Source organism: Lonchura striata, chromosome 3 (assembly GCF_046129695.1).
Source record: "Lonchura striata isolate bLonStr1 chromosome 3, bLonStr1.mat, whole genome shotgun sequence".
Taxonomy (NCBI): Eukaryota; Metazoa; Chordata; class Aves; order Passeriformes; family Estrildidae; genus Lonchura; species Lonchura striata.
The window spans coordinates 61,273,737-61,291,458 of NC_134605.1; the positions used below are offsets into that span (position 1 = coordinate 61,273,737).

The 17,722-nt window shown below is 37.3% G+C and overlaps 1 protein-coding gene across 11 annotated transcripts in view; it reads left to right on the top strand.

Annotated features, from left to right (window-relative positions):
- Nucleotides 1–17,722, top strand: part of PTPRK (protein tyrosine phosphatase receptor type K) — a 376,330-nt gene that overhangs the window by 204,098 nt on the left and 154,510 nt on the right. For all 11 annotated transcript variants that reach the window (XM_021547162.3, XM_077782215.1, XM_077782216.1 and 8 more), the window contains exon 7: nucleotides 13,861–14,154. In XM_021547162.3, coding sequence (XP_021402837.2) covers nucleotides 13,861–14,154 — 294 coding nt within the window. The remainder of the gene's footprint in view (nucleotides 1–13,860; nucleotides 14,155–17,722) is intronic.

The following is a 17,722-nucleotide window of genomic DNA, read 5'->3' on the forward strand; positions in this document are numbered from 1 at the left end:
GAGTTCCCACAGTTAGCTCCAGTTATTAAAGGTAGAACATACTTCCCTCCATAGCTGCCCTGTGTTTTCACTCCAAGAAATAGCAAGTCATTCCATATTAATCAATTTCATGCCACTTGTCATTTCATAAACATCTAGCGTGTGATCCTTCAATCATGTCTTTTTCATGTTGAGTGTTGCAGATCAATTAAATGTCTCTGCAGAGGAAGTTGTCCTAGGTCTTCAATAACTTCTATTTGGTCTTTTCTGTGTCTTCTCTTCTAGCTCATCTGGCAGGAGATAGGAAGACCAAACCTATATAATTTATTTTAGATGAGAGAACATTATGAGTTTACACAGTCCCACAAGATCCTATGCTTTCTTTGCGTTCTGTTCAGAATAATCACTGATATGCTATCCTTTTGTCTGAATTGATGTGGTCTTGAAATTCCCAGCAGAAATATTATTCCTGTCCGATTATAGTGATTTAAACTCCATAAGGGATTCATAAGACTCAATGCACTACTTTGCATTTATCAGCTTTGACTTTATTTGCCATTTTATTTCTTAATTCTGCAGTGTCTTAAGGAAATCAAGAAAAGCTGGGTGTGACTATTCACAGAATACCTGCAGCTATGTAGCACAGCAGATAAGGCTATTGCTGCTTTAATTGGAGCCATCACTAAAACCCCGTGTTTTCTTACTGTCACTGTAGGTAAGACATATGACTTAGTGAATGTTTAGAAAAATGGTCCAGCCTCATAAGGAGGGTTGTAGAGACTCCTCTTGGAATCTCTGAACCTTTATGGTAAGGTGCTGTCCTTGGAAATGGAAAAGCTCTGAACAAATTATTACTCCAGTCAGACAAGAGGAATGGATGTGGAATGTCCTTATGCTGAGAGATTAAGTGTTTTCTCTATAATCCTGAATTATGTTCTGAATGTCCTTTTTCTTTATCTAGTGCTTCACATGCTACTAGGCTGAAAAATCAAAATGCCATTTTGGAAACGCTAATGTAAATGTTTTTTCTTGCAGCTGTTTTCTGAATTTGGATGAACTTTTTAATCTTAACCTTCTCATCTTTTTTTCTTCACACATACACACCCACCCTTTCCTCTCCATAAAGAAATGCAGCCCCAACCTCAGCCTCTCTAACCCATTTCCTTCCAAAGGAGAAAGATTTTCTTTTTCTATGTGCATATATGGAGTTATTCTGTTTTCAATTTATAAGTCACTGCTCTTAGGAAGGTATAAAATATGTGTGCATGAGATTGGTTTATGGTCTCTCTATATTATTGACTGTAACCAAAGTTAACTATAAAATAGGTTTCCTGTACTTGTGTGGCCCTGAGAAAGGGATTATTTGAACACTGGAAAAAAGTCCGAATCGACTTCATGCTCAGGATTGCCTAGCCCCTGAATTTTCACTGGCTGAATGTGGGTACCAAGGAGAAGGATTTGCACCCTGAGAATGTGCCTCAGAAGTTGGGAATAGAGGCTGTGCCAAGTGGGGGAAACTTAGAGATACAAATCTTGCTGATTACCTTCTTGGTACAGTGATGAAGAACATCTTAGAGTAAAACTCCAGTGAATTTTGGAAAGAAAAACACTATGCTAAATGAAAAGGAGAAGGTTTAGGGAATTTTTAAAATGTTAAAATGCTGTGTTGTGGCTTCTTATGCTTGGAAAAAAAGTTATATGCATCTATTCTGAATGTTTCTATAAGTCCAGCTTGCCTTTCCCATTACAGTCTGGGGAGAAAGGGGAACAGTTGGTGAAGACTTTCTTGAGAGCAGGCAAGATTATGTGTATTGAGAGGTAGAAGCCTAAATGGAGTTCCATGGGGCAGCTTCACCATTCCTCTGACTGAGTTGACAAAACTGCTTTTTTATATGCCCCAAATTCACATTTATCAGAGGAATAGAAAGTCCCATGAGAGAAATTTCCTGGTGCTTGCAGTCATTTAAAAGCAAACAAACCAGCCAAATTCTTCAAAGAACACTCACACATTAAAAGTTTGTGGCAGAACTTCAAAATTCAGCAGTAAAAATCATGGCTTTCCTTATCTTCATCAAAAACAGTACTTAAAATTTCTGAAAAAGTGCTCCCAGCTTTGGGTACTAGGGCCAACAGAGCTTGCTGGTAAAATTGCACAAGTTTTTCTCCCCATGATGGCATGCTTTTGTTATCAACACTTATGTAAAATGTGGCTAATTTAAGGTATTGCTACTGTCTATTTAATTGGTAATATGGTGACAAATGATTTATTTTTATCTCCAAATCTTTTGTAATGTGCTCTTAGGTGCTTGGTTCAACATGCAGAACCAACAAAAGCCCAGCCTTCGACAAAATGTCTGTTATGCACAAAGCCATCTAAACATAACAAACAACATAGGTTACTTGTGCAATCTTTGAAGGTAACAATTTCCACGATGGTGAATATTATTATATACTATATTATTACCAGTGGATCTTGGATTTGGAGAGAAAAGCAGTACTATGCAATTTCTAGCCTAATAATTTCTTCTCTTATTTTTTCTGTAGATTTGTTGATTTTTTTTGCCTTTCTTTCATGAATACACAAGGATGGCTCCAGAACTTTCAGTGTGCCAGCCCAGCTTAAGGAGATGTTGCCTTGTATCATATTCTAGAATTAACATATGCAGTAGCAGAATAAGAAACTGTGTATTCCTGTTAAGTTTGCTCATCAAAAAAATTATAAGATAGTTTAGAATGGTTAAAATAAGGGAACAAAAAAAACCAGATTTTTTTAAAAACTAAATGTTTATGTCAATTGAAATAAGATGAAAAATTTAGATTCTTTTACTGTACTCAGGAATTTTCTATTCTAGATTCATATTGAAACTTTGAACCTTTTTTGCCACAAAACAAAGAAAACAGGTTTTTATCAACTCATATAAAATCATATTTCATAAAGATCTTATTAGCATGCAGAACTGGTGGGGTTTTCTGTTCTGATTTGTTTTTCTAGAAATTTCTTTCAGACTTTTCATCACACTCAGAATCCATTTGGCAATGAAGTAGATGGCAGCTGCTTTGTTACTCTCATTTCACAGGTATTTCTTAACATCTGTTCAGGTGCTAAGGCAAGGACAATGGTTACTTTTGGCCACATCTATCCCCCTCCCCTTTCTGAGGCTGGCTTTCATGTTAAAAGGAGATGTAGTAGCCAGCACTTTCTTAAAAGGTAGTCTCAATGCTGTCCGCCCCTTTTCTCCTCTCTCAAGAAGGTGATCTTGTGTTTCTGTTTCTCTGCTGACACTGGTTTTTGTCGGAAAACAACTGGAAGTTGCTGCAGGGACCTAGGAAAGCAGGGAACCTCCATGTACAGTCCTGCAAGATCAGTTTTAAACCTAAACCTCTGTGAATGTAGTGTAGAGGAGTGGCACTGTAATCAACACTGATGGTGGGAAGTGGAGGAGCAGGGTTACCCTCTGAGGTGCATGTTAGATTATGTGTATTTCACATCTTTGAGGTAAAACTGTGATGTAAAAACCATTTTGGTGTCTGTTGGTTCAGTGCATAGATTGAAGGAAGTGTCTCAGTGCTTCCTAAAATAGTCCTCTTCTTTGTCATTCCAGTGGGCTGCCTTCTGGCATTTTTGGCAAGAAATATTTGGACATGCTGTAATAAGAAATGTGAAGACATTGCTGGTGGGAACATCTATATGTCTCTTAGAAAAGATTATGAATAGAAAGAGGGGGATTTGAGCAAGAAAAGGGCCCCTCAAAAATAGGTTTGCTCAAAAGTGGTGATGAATTCTGTCATTTCTCCCTGTAGATTTGCATAGGCTGAGCACATACAAAATCCCTCTAGATAATCATTGATGTGTAACCCTTATATTACCTTGTATCAGTTTTTCCTTTGATGGTAGCATTCAAGTGCTGACAGAAAGCTTTTACCATACCTGAAATGGGATACCTGAGAAAGAACTTTGCAGAATGCCTTGCAAGTCTGAAGGTTTTCCATTTATCTCTGCCCCCTGTTCATTTGTAAGGTCATGCCTTAATAAAAAGTATGTGACTTCCATTTTCCTTTTCCTGTTTCCATTTTCCTTTTCCTGTTTCCATTTTCCTTTTCCCCTTTTCCTTTTCCTTTTCCTTTCCCTTTTCCCTTTTCCCTTTTCCCTTTTCCCTTTTCCCTTTCCCTTTTCCTTTTCCTTTTCTTTTCACCACCTTTGTGCATCAATTATTTAACCCATGGTTTGAGTTAATGGTTACAGTAAAATTAGTCTCACCACTTACACGCTTAAGTTTCTGTAACTGGTATTAAATGCAACTGTAAATGCTTGGAAGCCAAAGCCATGACAGCTCTTCCTCTCATCTGCAGGTACTTTAGACTTCAGTACCCTTCTGGTACAAGGACACTTACAGCTCATTCCATTTATAGAGCATGATCTGGTTTTGAATTCTGTCTCACTGTCCCAACAGCACATGACACGTTTTTTTTTCCTGCCATTTAAAAGGCATGCAGGAGAGCTAGTGATAAAAATTTGTGGTAGTACTGGCATATGACTTCCAAAATAAGATATACAGGAGAATTCCAGGACAGGCAAGAGTGCTGTCTGGGTGAATTTTTTAGCTTTCAAGATTTGTAGACAGGTAGAGCTAGTGAGGTGGAAATCTGTGTTCGTTTTTCTTTTGTCCCACTCCCCGCCCCCCTTTCATTTTTATTTATTTATTGATTTATTTTTGCTTCACTGAATTCTATTGAAATGCTCTGGTTTTGTTGCAGGTGTTTGAATTTTTTGAGTTTGATTATAAATATGTCATTGTAACTTTTGTCTGTCAGGAAGTTTCTATATTTGGGTTGTTTAGGCAGTAAACTGTGTGAGCATCTCTACAGCAAAAATCGTCATAATCTCAACAGGACTAGTTCAGATTTAATATTCAATAAAAATTAAAATATTTCAAGTATTTAGAAAATAAATGTATTGCCATTTCATGTTGCATCTCCATGTAAAAAAAAAAAAAAATAATAAAAAAAAATTGGAGTCTCTAAAACAATATTTTGTTTTTCTTCAGGCATTCTTTCTGCAATCTCTAATTTTATTCCTTCTCACCACTGACAGCATGGGGATGTGCATGCAATTGAAGTATTGTCAAATTGCAAAGCCTTGTAGAGTTGAGAGTAATTTTGAGCTTTCTTGGGAAGCACCAATTTTGAAGAAGGTATTCAATTTTGTTCTCAACCTGCTGGTTCCTGACAATGAAGCAGATAAAATATTTCTTTCCAACAGTAATTTCAACATTGAGATCTCGAGGGCATTACTGATACACGTGGATAATGAAGTCATTGTAATCAGGTCTTTGCTGGAGATATTTCTACAGCTGAGTCATTTAGCTGACTGGTTTGATTTTTTTTTTTTTTTCTATTTAAAATTTGAATGTCTTCTCATTACAGGCACCTCTTTTTCTTCCATTTATTCATTTTTCCTCTAGGAGTGTGCTGCATCTGTGTCTTTAACACAATACAGTCTTTTTGACAAAATGTGTCATAATCTTGTAATTGATTCCCATAGTAACATAGCCTACTATCATTCAAAAACTAGGCATGTGTCCTGATCATAAATTGTTTAGAGAGATGACATATTCCAATTTTTAGACTTTTTTTTTTTTTTTTTAACATGTGAGCTGGGCATGTTCTTAACCTTGTTTACAGTTTCTGCTGACAATGCTAAAGCTGCACACTGTTCCTTTATTTTAAAGGAAGATAATAAAAAGAATGTGGTGGTGTTTCAAATCAAGGTGAATAAAATGCCATGGTGATGCATAGGATATAACACCACTATGCAGAAGTTAGCAGTTTTTGCTGCTGAAATAATTCGTATTTCAGCACTTCAGGTGGTCACTAACTGCCACGTCACCTAAATTAAATACATTTTAGCTGCATGAGCTTGCAGACTTTGTTGTATCTAAGACACAAACTTTATATATTGGGTGCTTAAAGCTAAAACATTAGCTTGAAGTGAGCTTGTGACATACTATTCCTGTTTACAGACCCCAAATTAGAGATATTATGTTGAAATATGTCAGTACCCTACCTCACCCAGTATTGTGAGCTCACTATTCAGTTTGCCATTTCTGTTTGTTGCTGCTTTTTCTCCAGTGACTGATTCTCTAGGTAGTTACCTGAATTTCAATGTCATAGATATTTATTTTTAATGTTTATTTAAAATGGATACTTTCAGTTTTTCCATTTCAATTAATAAAAGGGAATGACAATGGTCTTGCAAACTCTCAGAAGAGATTTGGATAAATCACTTGATAACACCTGGTCACCATTACATAGAATGAGTTCTTTTGTTCCAGACAACTAACTCTCTTAATTAAAATGTAACATTTTGTAGGTATTGTGTCTCAACCTCTAGACTAGCGGCTAGTTCCAAATACTGTGCAGTTGTGATAAATTTTATTTTAAAGTCACAGAAATAATTTTATGAAGTCACAGAAATAAAGTCTGCACAAGTGAAATTAGAAAGAAAACAAAAGAGTTTGAGGAAAACCTTTATAGTAGAATCATAGATCATGAGCTGCTTCAGTTTCTCCATGCAGCCACCATCACTTACGGTCACAGGACAGCAGCTGAGATAAGTCAGAATTAGTTTTTGATTGTGTTGGAGTTTGGTTTGGTTTTGGCTTTGGATTATTTTTGTTGTTTTGTTTAGTTTTTGGTTTTGTTTTTTTTTTTTCAAATGAAAGCAGGCCCGTAGCTACATGTAACACTTCACCGTAAAATCCTTCTGATTTCTGCATGAAGAAGTCATTATGTGGTGTAATATATCAAAGTTAGTTATTTTTATGAAAATGTCTGCCTTCTTATCAGTACAGTGCCTTCTCCAAGTGAGCTGCAGAAGACAAAGATGGGAGCAATAGAAACTTTCCTATCAGAAAAAAAATGGCAATGTACGATTGTTAACAATGTAGAAAAATAAAGCACCTGTTAAAATGAGTTAAACTTCATAAGCAGAGAGACATTTTTATCCACTGGGAGGAAAAAAAAAAGAAAGAAACAAATAAATTTATTAAGAAAATGGTAAACAAGTTTATGACCAAATAGAAAAGCTAACTGATGGCTTAGGGAATTATTAATTAAATGGCCATGGTTTGTGAGAGCTCCAAAGGACTTGCAGCTGGTTGAGTTTTTATTGTGTTAATTTCTCAGCATTTGGTCTGCAGTAGTGGAGGAGATTGTAAAACTTCTCTGAGGTGAGGTATTTTGAGGGTTGCAGATGGTTTAAGAAAGCATGCCTTCCTACAGCCTCTGCAATGTGCCCTGCCCAGCAGTCGAGCTCATCCTCCTTTATGCTGATGTTTTTCAGATGCATTGTGTCTTTTGGGCAGGAGTAATCTATATAGCTGATCTATAGTATGTCCGGCTGAGAATAAGCTTGCACTTGTTCTTCTCTTTTGTCACAAGAATATGATGGGCTGCTGAGGTGAGAAAAGCAAATACCACTATGTGGTGTGCATGCAAGAATCTCTTTAACTAAGTCCCTCATGGCAACACTTCTCACCTTAGGCTGGCTGTGTGTCTCCAGCTATGAATTGGGTAGTTAATATTGTCCTGATATAATTTTGTTTATTGGACTTACTATGTGAAGTCTGATTAGTGGTTAGAAGGTCTTGGAGCAGTGTAGACCTAGAGGTGTGTTTTTAATAATGCTGGAAAAGAAAATATGCCACATTCTTGGTTTGCTTTTTTTTTATTATTTGGGGTTTTTTCAGTCTTTTTGCATTTCCTAGTTTTCAGAAGTCACGGAGAATGCTCATCTCCCATTAATGAAGTGTCCTCAATGTGTTGCACAAACTTTTGAGGCATATTTTGTCTTCGATGTGTTATCAGCAAAACCACTAAGGACCAAACTACTCATTAGAGATGGAGTGTATAGGGTGGTAGAGTCAGCTGTGAGTGTAGTCTGTCATGCACAGAAAGAGAAAACTTAAGATCGTGTTAGAAATTTTAAAATAAACTGCAGAGGCTTTCTGTGACTTTAAGGTTCATGATGCCTCTGCTGTTCACCAGGTCTGTGCTTTCAGCTTGGCATCCTTCAGTCCTCTGCATTTAACCTTATTTTTAACTGAGCAGAAGAATTTCTTATCAGGCAGGTACTGTTTGCTGTAATGCTTTCCCACAAAGGACTTTTCACAAAGTCCCCTGTTTGTGGTTTGTGTTAATACACTTTGTAGTGGTACTGAGGGGTGGCAGGTCTTGTCAGGCTGTTATCAGTGTAGGAGACAGCCAGGTGTCCTTGCAGACAGGCCAAGTCCAAAATAAACTTATTTGTCTTAAATTCTGGTGGTCTTTTTCTTGTCAGAACAGTACTTCCTTACAATTTTGGAGAGCTGAGTGAAATATTTCAAGTCTGTATTAAACATATGCCACATGCAGAATGATTTTTGAAAAAATAAATTTAAAAAAAAAGTCTTTGGGCTCAAAGCCTCCATGGTTTGTTTTTATTTTCAAACCTTTCATAATTCATTTTGTTACCACCTTCATGACCACATAATTTATTTCAGTCATGCTTCTTCAGAGCTGTAGGTATGAGAAATATCTTCTATATTCCCCTCAATTTATAATTAATAGAATGCAGAATTTCCTACTGTTATTCTTCTTCAATTACTATTCTCATTGTTCCATTTGTGGCTTAATACTCTATTTAAATTTAAGTTTTTGATTACTACTTCTTGTTAATTCTTTTTTTTTCTTCAGGATTAACCAGCTTTTAAGACCAAGAATGTTGTTTCCTTGCCATCTTTTTCTTCTAAATGTCATTCATGTTTTCCAAATTTTAAACAAATATTTCTACTTCTTCTGGTTTTCAATACTTTTTAAAGCACATGAATGTCTAGAGCACTATGTAATCTTCAGGTACACAAAGAGTTCTGAAGTAGAGTAGCTCTTGCAAGGAATTGGCAACCTGCTTCTCCATGCTATGGGTCTTCTGATGCAACTTTGCCATGATATCTCCATGTGCAATCTGGAGCCCAGCACAGAGGCATGCTTCTCCACAGGTCCAGCTCCTGGCAAACAGGGATTTTCTCCTTACCCCCCTATGCCTTGGGTATCTCAGATTGCCTGGGTGTCTCATACCTAGGGCCCCTGGTTCCACAGGGCTTCGTATGACAAAGATTGTGCTCTAACGAGGCATAGCCAGTGTGGGTCAGGCACTGAACCTCAGCTGAATTCAACTAGAAAACCAGAGAGCTTGTAAGAAATATGCAGACATTCTTAAATAGCTTTGCAAGAAATTTCCCTAGAAGAGGAAGTGAGTTAGGTGGGAACTGAGTCAATCTTGACTAATTTGTGGAGACATTTTTGCTATACTTCCTAGAACATCCAGTATTAGCTATATTTTCATGACTTTATATTTTTGTTTCTTTGAATTATGACAAATTTTAAAGGAACTTCATGTTCTTTTGGTTGACCTATTTCCTTGATAAGTTATGATGTAATTAAAAAAAACAATTTTAACTTCTGGGGAGGTGAGGCTGATGTTGGTCTTCTTATAATGAATTAATGCTTTGTTATACTTGTAAAAATTAAACTTTTTATGATTACCTTTGCTGTTTGTATTGGGTTAAGCAGTTAATGTTCATCAGCATACCAAGTGTATGGCTTGGTGTGAGATATTTCACAGAGCAAGCTGAACATACTTTTCAGAGGGAAGGCACAGTGTGTGCATGAGTGGAGGGAACTTGCAAGCTATTACTGCCCAGCATCAATGTGTGCAGGTCCTGCACAAGGCACAAGTGAAATGAGCGTGGACAAAGGCACGCACCTGCTCTGAGTGTCTGGGCTATGTGCTGACCAGCCTTCTCCTCCCCACCTCTCCAAACCCTTCTGCCGTGTAGCAAGAGGCTCTTGTGAGTGGTACGTGATATGCTTGGCAAAACATGACTCATGTAAATAAGATTTGAAACTAAGATTTTATCAGGTATGCATCCAGTATCATCTTTTCCTCCAAAATGGAACAATACGTAGAATTCTGTTTTATTTTTATTTTTTGCTTTGATCTGATCGTTAACAGTATATGATTGCCAGTAAGATACAAATAAAAATACCTTCGTTTTAAACTTAGGAAGTGTTTCATTTTGGAAGGCAATGTAGTATAGTGTGCATATATATTAGTTACTATACTAATAACACTAATGACCTTTTCTGGTTGCTTTTTCTGCCTGTGAATGCATAATTATTTGCATACAATGTTTCATATTAAAATATGACACAACCACTTAACTGTAGGAAGACTGGTAGAGGAGGTTGAAGTTGCATGCTTATTCTAGTCATTGGTGCCTAAATATCACACTACATTTAATATACAATGTCATGTACATACTGATGTGAGCATAATGTACTGCTAGTAGCTCAGCAGAATGAAGACTTAGTACTGATGAAATGTCAGTCTTAATTTTTTATTGCCTTAGCTGTGGGCATTTTATGTCAAAACAAGAGCTGACCAAATACTGCAACATGCTATGCATGAAAACATTTTCATTTATTTAATGTCTTGCAGATGTACAAGTGGTCTTTCAATATAGTCTTTCTGAGATGTTAGTGGCCGTGAAAACTAGAAAGGATTTAATCAGATTTAACACCTTTATACATTGGCTAAAAATATAGTCAGAAAATGAACCAGTAATTAAACTGGCTACATTGGATAAGGAATCTTTAATTTTGTGCTTAGCAAAGGAAGAAATGAAACTCACCATTGCAGGGTCTTTGATCAAACTTCTTAGTGTATCTTAAATACCTATTAAAACTGTGATTCTACTGATGAGTTAAACCATCTAAGGAATGAAATATTTTTTCATAAGTTATGGTTTAGAATCTTATAGCTTTTCACAGAGAGTTCATGGCTGAGGAAAGGGGAACTGAGCTCAAGGAAAATTGATTGCTGGGAATACTGTGTACCTTAGCCATTATCTACTCATAATGATTGAAGAAGGTTGATTCTTTTTGGCAGAAATAAAAGACACAGCTTGCCAGTTGGGTTGCAATGATCAAGGCAGGGAAGGGTGGAGGGACATCACCATGCTGCCTCACCTGGCTTTGGGTTTGGGTGACTGGAAGCCACAAAATGCATCTGAGCAGGGGCCACCTGCACTGGAGCACATTGACAGGGCCAGGCAGGAGGCAAGCTGCTGTGGTGGGTACCTGGTGAGCCTCAACTTCCTGCAATTCTACTTCCAATCCAAGCTCTGAACATCTAAGCCATCACGTGGCTTGGCTGAAGCTGAGTTTTTATGTTGTTTATAAGCCAGAACAAACTTCTGAGAGAGTGATTTTCTTTAGGGTACTTTTTCATGCATCTCCTTTTATTTCTCATGCCTCATGTAAGAGGTTTTTCATTTTTGGCAGACTGTCTTCTCAGGGCACTCTGAAACTGGATTATTTACTACAGGTAGATCCAGATTGCTGGGGTAAAAAAGCCAGCAACATATACTTCCTTGAAGGTTTTAAATTGTGTTTTAAAACTCACTGAAAGAAAAGTATTGTTGATATGTGTGATACTTTCTATGTGAATGGAACCCAAAACATTAATAATGGCTTTGTTCTATCTTTTTTAGCTATCAATGGCAATTTTTAAACTGTAAAAATTTCAGGTTGCTTTATATACAAAAGGAAATTGTGATTTTGAATTATAATTGGAGATATGGTTATAGAATAATGAATAGGAATAATTAATGGAAAGCTAATTGGGTAACATCAGAAAAGTTTATCCTAGTATATTGGGATTGCATGCTTCACTTGATACTTAGTGTACTTTTGGGATTTCTGGTTGCACCTCACCTCTAGTTCTGATAGTATATTATATTATGAAGAATATTAATAATGCTGCAGAACAATTACTTGTTCATTTGCTAACTGATTAAAATTCATGCATAATTTATTGGAACTGGGAGAGACTTTATAAATAAGTCTCCTTGGCCTGAAGAGCTTAAAAACAAAATGCGTATGCTAATATAAGAATGTGCTTTACTTCTTAACATAAAAACTTAATAGGCAACGTTCTCATTAATGTGAGGTTTTATTTGTGATAATCCAGCTCTTAATCAAAGTGTTTACTTCTAAGCGTAGCCATATGTTTTAGAAGTTTATAATTTGGAGTTGGTAGTGCATCATGCTCATCAATGATGATGATGATCACTGCTATAATCTGCAGTGACCTTAGAATACATTAGTTGGACATTTAATATGTTAGCTCCATAGCAAATAAACTGCCCTCATTATGGCCATCTGCATTTCTGAGCTTTGATGCAGGTAGGGATCTAAATTAATTCATAAGCACATATATTGCCAAAGAAGGGTAAAAGGTTAATAATTAATTGAGGTGCTTTTTATAGTTTTATATGTCCTGAAGCAGAAATGGAAATACCTTGGAGCACTCACCTTTCACTCTGGGAGGAAAAAATCAGCTCCTATTGCAGCCACTATGGCATGGCTACAGACTCCCTGGTTTCCAAACTGAGTGGTTTGAGAAGCAGCTGATTTAGAAAAAGGCCTGCAAGATATGTGCCAAAATCTGGGAAACTTGGTTGCTTTTAAAGCTGGTAAATATACTGTTTGGAGCAAGCTGTGGTACCTGGAAGGGAAGCTTTGCTGCTGGAAATTGAGAAGCAGACAGAACCAGGGAGTCATAACCGGAACTTTATCATGCAGGGAGGATGGGATGTCAAAGGAGGTCCACCACTCCCCACCATGTGTTCTGCCTTGGTGGCATCATCCCTGGGAGGTAAAATCCCTGGGTGCAATGTATATGTATCTTAACTTCTGTTGTGTAGAATGTAAGGGTTCCCTGTTAAGGAAATCTTATGGTCTGGGGTTAAAAGTTATTTTTAATGTACTGGCCATGAGATCCTGTCTACCTGCTCAGAGTTGCTGATTTGCTAGTTCTGCATCACTGCTATGTGAAACCCCTGTGTGCACTGAATTTAGCATTGTTGCCTAATTAACTGAAACAAATTAGCTGAAATATGAGCCATCTGGAATGAAAATGAACCTTCCATGTTTATCAGTGAATTCATTTTATTAGAAATATACTTGTTGCTTGTGATTGTTTTTTAAAATAAATCATGCTGAGGCAATGTTTCTATGTTAACATTTCTCAGGGTAGGGGGGACTACCTCTTTCTATTTGGTCTGTCATTACCTTTTTCACTTTGCAGCTGCATTGAAATATGTAGACAGGCAGAAGCTGATGAGAAGAGGGGATGACAAAAGACAGCACACATCCTATTGTTCAAGTCTCAAAATCAGTAGTAACTTACTAAAGAATAAAATATTACACATTGTAGCCATATGTCTTTATTTTGTCATTTTTCTGGCAGCTTTGCTCAGTTCTGAGTATTCTGAATGCCTGTAATATGCGTCTGTATCCTTCTCCCTAACTACATCCAGTGGGTTTCAGATTAACTGCAGTGATACTCATTTTTAAGAATATTCTGTGCAGGGGTAGTGTATCATCTCTTGCAGCTCTTTCTATAAGGAAAGTGCAAATGTGGCTTCAGTCAATAAAATAAAATCTCAAGTCATTGGTACAGTAAATTATATAAATGGGCATAGTTTTTTTAGAAAAAAAAGTCTCAAGCAGCATCAATATATAAATCAGACAGGATTTTGTGGTCTCAGATTTTTAAAAGGAAAATACAGCATTGAGCAGATGCCAGTAATGCACCACTCACTTCCATCCTCTGACATTCTCCTCAGCTCTTCTTCACTGATGTCAGTTTGAATTTGTTTCTGAGGTTTGGAATCTTTGCTGACCAAACTCTGACAAGTTCCTGTGTAGAGAGCCCTCCTCTTAGTGGGTTTTCCAGCTTTTGTTTTATCTATGGTTTGTTTTTTGTCTCCCCTGCAGAGCCGCCTCGGCCTATAGCACCCCCGCAGCTGCTGGGCGTTGGGCCCACGTACTTGCTCATCCAACTGAATGCCAACTCCATCATTGGGGATGGCCCCATTATCCTGAAAGAAGTGGAGTACCGGATGACGTCCGGGACTTGGACCGAGACCCACGCTGTCAATGCACCAACATACAAGCTCTGGCACCTGGACCCTGACACCGAATATGAGATTCGGGTCCTGCTCACCCGCCCGGGCGAAGGCGGCACAGGGCAGCCAGGACCACCGCTCATCACCAGGACCAAGTGTGCCGGTGAGTGTTGTCCTGGAAAAATTATCAAAAAATCAAAAACTGTTTAGTTTGTGGTTTAATTGATCGGCAGGCCTGTTGGCTCCAATTAACTTGTATCAGGACTTAAGCATTCCCTTTTACACACACACAGGATCCCCAGGTTTCTGGATCAGTAAGGATTTGCTGTGTCCTCCACTTTGCCTGGTCATTGTCTAGATTGCTAACCCTTGGAGATTAGGAGGTGGGAAGTTAGAAATCTAAGAAAACATTTTACTTTTCATCACATAATGAAGAGGACCTCTTGATTTCTGCAAAGTCCTGACCTTGTTTTTTCACCTTCATATTTTCAATTACATTTTAAGTTAACTTGCACATAAGGCAAAATGCCTGGGAAAAAATGTTATGTTTAAGAAATAGAATAGTGGGGAGAAAAAAAAAAAGTAGTGTACTTTTGCATAATTTGTCTTTTTCCAAGCAGTTACATATGGCCTGACAGAATCTCCAAGAACTAAAATACAGATACTAAAATCCATAGGTATGACTGCTCTCCAGGGAAGTGGTCACAGCAGCAAGCCTGCCAGAGTTCCAGAAGTGTTTGGACAGCACTTGAGCTCTCAGGCTCATGGTGACTCTTGGGGCTCTCTTGTGCAGGACTGGGAGTCGGACTCAGTGATTATTGCGGGTCCCTTCCAACTCTGGACAATTTAGACACTCTATGAGTCTCTAAATTGGAGAACACAATTGAAAATACAAATAGAATGTTTTCTCAATTTTTGACTTCTATTACCAAAATCATGTGCTGCTGAGCCCTGCAGTCTGCTTCCTGCTTCTCGGAGTGCCCCTGAGTGGCCAGCACCAAGAAGACTAAGCACTGTCAACTTGTGTTATATGCCGTTCCTTCTAAAGCTACTTAAAGTTATTTTAATCTCAGCTTTCACAAGAAGAAAGATAATACCTACGTCTCATAGTTGCAGGAAAGAAAGATTATAGATTTGAATCTCAGACTGTGAGGAAAATCAGCATAAATTAAATTGTGGGTTTTTCCCTCCTAGTCTCAGGGCTCCTAGGGCCTGACAGTATTTTAAAGATGGCACAGTATTTGATTTCATAAAGAGTGCTGATAGCCATTTATTCAAAATTACATTAAAGTAATCAGAAGGACAAGCTGGAATCTCAGGTTTCCACGTGTCATGTATATATGTGCATATGTGAATCAGAAATAGAAATAGGGTTTTTCACAAGTTGAAGACAGATGTCTGATGGATGAACACTCACTTTGTTTACTAAAGGAAGAGTGTCAGGGTTTGGACCAGAAACCAGGAATTCCAGTAGACTAGGGCAGTGGGTATGAATTCCAGAAAATTAGAGAATCTGTTTTAAAGTTGCTCACAGTACTGTCAGAAGCTGATACATGAAGCTAGACTAAGATCTAGCTGAAGGCACCTTTTTTGAGTTGGTGATTGTATTTATAATTGTCTGTCTTTCCAGTGAAGTAGAAACACCTACGTGTCTATCTCAGTTAAGGTGTTGGTCTTTGACATCTGCATAAGGTTAAAGCATTGGTTTTTGCACAGAATTGGCTTAGACAGTTGTCTGAAAAGGTAGGAGTTGGAAAACTGCTTCTGTTTTAAAGAGACTGAGCTGAGACTAGCAAATTGAAATTGTTTTCCTAACACTTGAAAAAATGTAATTTAATTTACCCAGGTTGTTGCAGAAGTAAGATTTTTAGTGGGAAAGGAAGCAATTATGTGACGTATTTTTCAAAGCCTGGTAGGGGAAATCATATTATTGTGGGTGGGTTTTTATTTTAATTTTTTTTAATATAACACTCACATGTCAGGCTCCAAAATCTAGTCTGGCTTGAGGAAAGAAATCAACTCTATTTAATCCACTATGAAATTAAGCACATCAAAAAATACTTGAGAAGAAAATTCTGAACTTGCTGTGACAGCGTTATTTTAATAATAATAAAATTTCAAGCTGTTTACCTTGCAGTAAGACTGATTCTTCCTATTTCATTAAAGTGAAGGCAAATAATTATTACTATTATCTAGTTTCAGTTATAAGGTGTGTCAGCAAGGGTTTGTGAAGACTGAAATATTGTGCACATCATCAGGGATGAGTCAGGGACAGAACCAGATTGAACGCCCTGCTGCCTCCTCACCTGTCTGGAAAATGAGACAGACCTTCTTTATCTGTGTTCTCCCAAGGCTTCTGATAGATAATTGCAAGTGCTCATCAATATGATTTTTTTTTTTTGTTTTATATACTTATATTTTTCTTTAAAAAGACAAATTATAAACATCAAAATTAGTCTCTTCCAAAGAGAAGATTTATAAGAAAAGGCAAAGGTAATAATGGAATATCTCACCCTGCAGTATCTGCTGCTGCTGGTATTGTACCAGTGACTGGCAGGTGATTTACTGTGCTATATTAGATGACATCTCTGCAGGAATATCTTCTTTCTGGAGTTTCTTCAATTATTCCTAATTCTCATTTCTGACAGGCTCACTTATTTTTCAGACAGGTACTCTCTTTTTTGTCGATGTTCTTTTTCAATTTTTTTTTTTTTCTACAAGTTTTATACATATTAGTTCAAATTCTGGAACAAGTTATAATTGATTATCTGCTCAGTATCATATGGAATGGTGGAAAATAAATGGATTTTTAACATGAAGTTTGACTGCTTTCTATACAGATTTAAAAGTATACATTAGTGAACATTGATCTGATGAGATTGTAAGGATTAAAGTTTACATTCCAAGCAGCAACAGCAAACTTGCTGAAAAAACAATGAGAATAAGCTATTATTCTGCTCTCTGTTTAATGCTTAAGCAAATAGCAGCATTGTTTTCAAATGAAGTTTATAATACCTTTTCCTCTTAATTCATTCAGTATTTATAATTTCATGCTATTCCTTAATAACATATTATTGATCAGTTGTCCTCTGCTTTCCTGGAGATGTATTTCTACTCCTTAGTGATTTGAATGATGATCATACTTACCTCATTGCCATACATGCACTTGTATTATTAGGTATTTAGATCATTTTCTGTCTTCCTCATAGCAAAACTAGTGTCTGGTGACTCATTTACTAAATGTTTCCACTAATGCTAAACAAAATTGTTCTTTAATGAAGGGATAATTCTTCCACTAGTTAGGTCCTCTGACAGCCTGTTTGTCTACCTGGTATTTCCCAGGTAATCTTTCCTGTGCTGAAGCTAAAGCATTTTGTTAGATGTGTTGTTTTATCAGTCTGTGATTAAAGATAGTGCTGAGCAATCAAATATATGAAACCACTGAGTCTTTTTAAATGGCTGAAGCCTGAAACATCTGAAGCAAAACACTATTTTCTTACATTACCCTCTGTAAGAGCCAGGTGTATGCTTTGTTATTTCCTCTTCTGAGCACCACCCATGATGGTATAACCAAGGACTGTGTTCTCACGGGCTGATGATGAAGGGTACTGCCTCCCCCTCGGTCCTCACAGGGCACCTGAGCTTTATTTCATCCTGACGTCGCCTCTTGCCTGGGGTCATTGCTCAGATTATTCACTTCTCCAGGACTCTAACACCAAAACAAAAGGCAG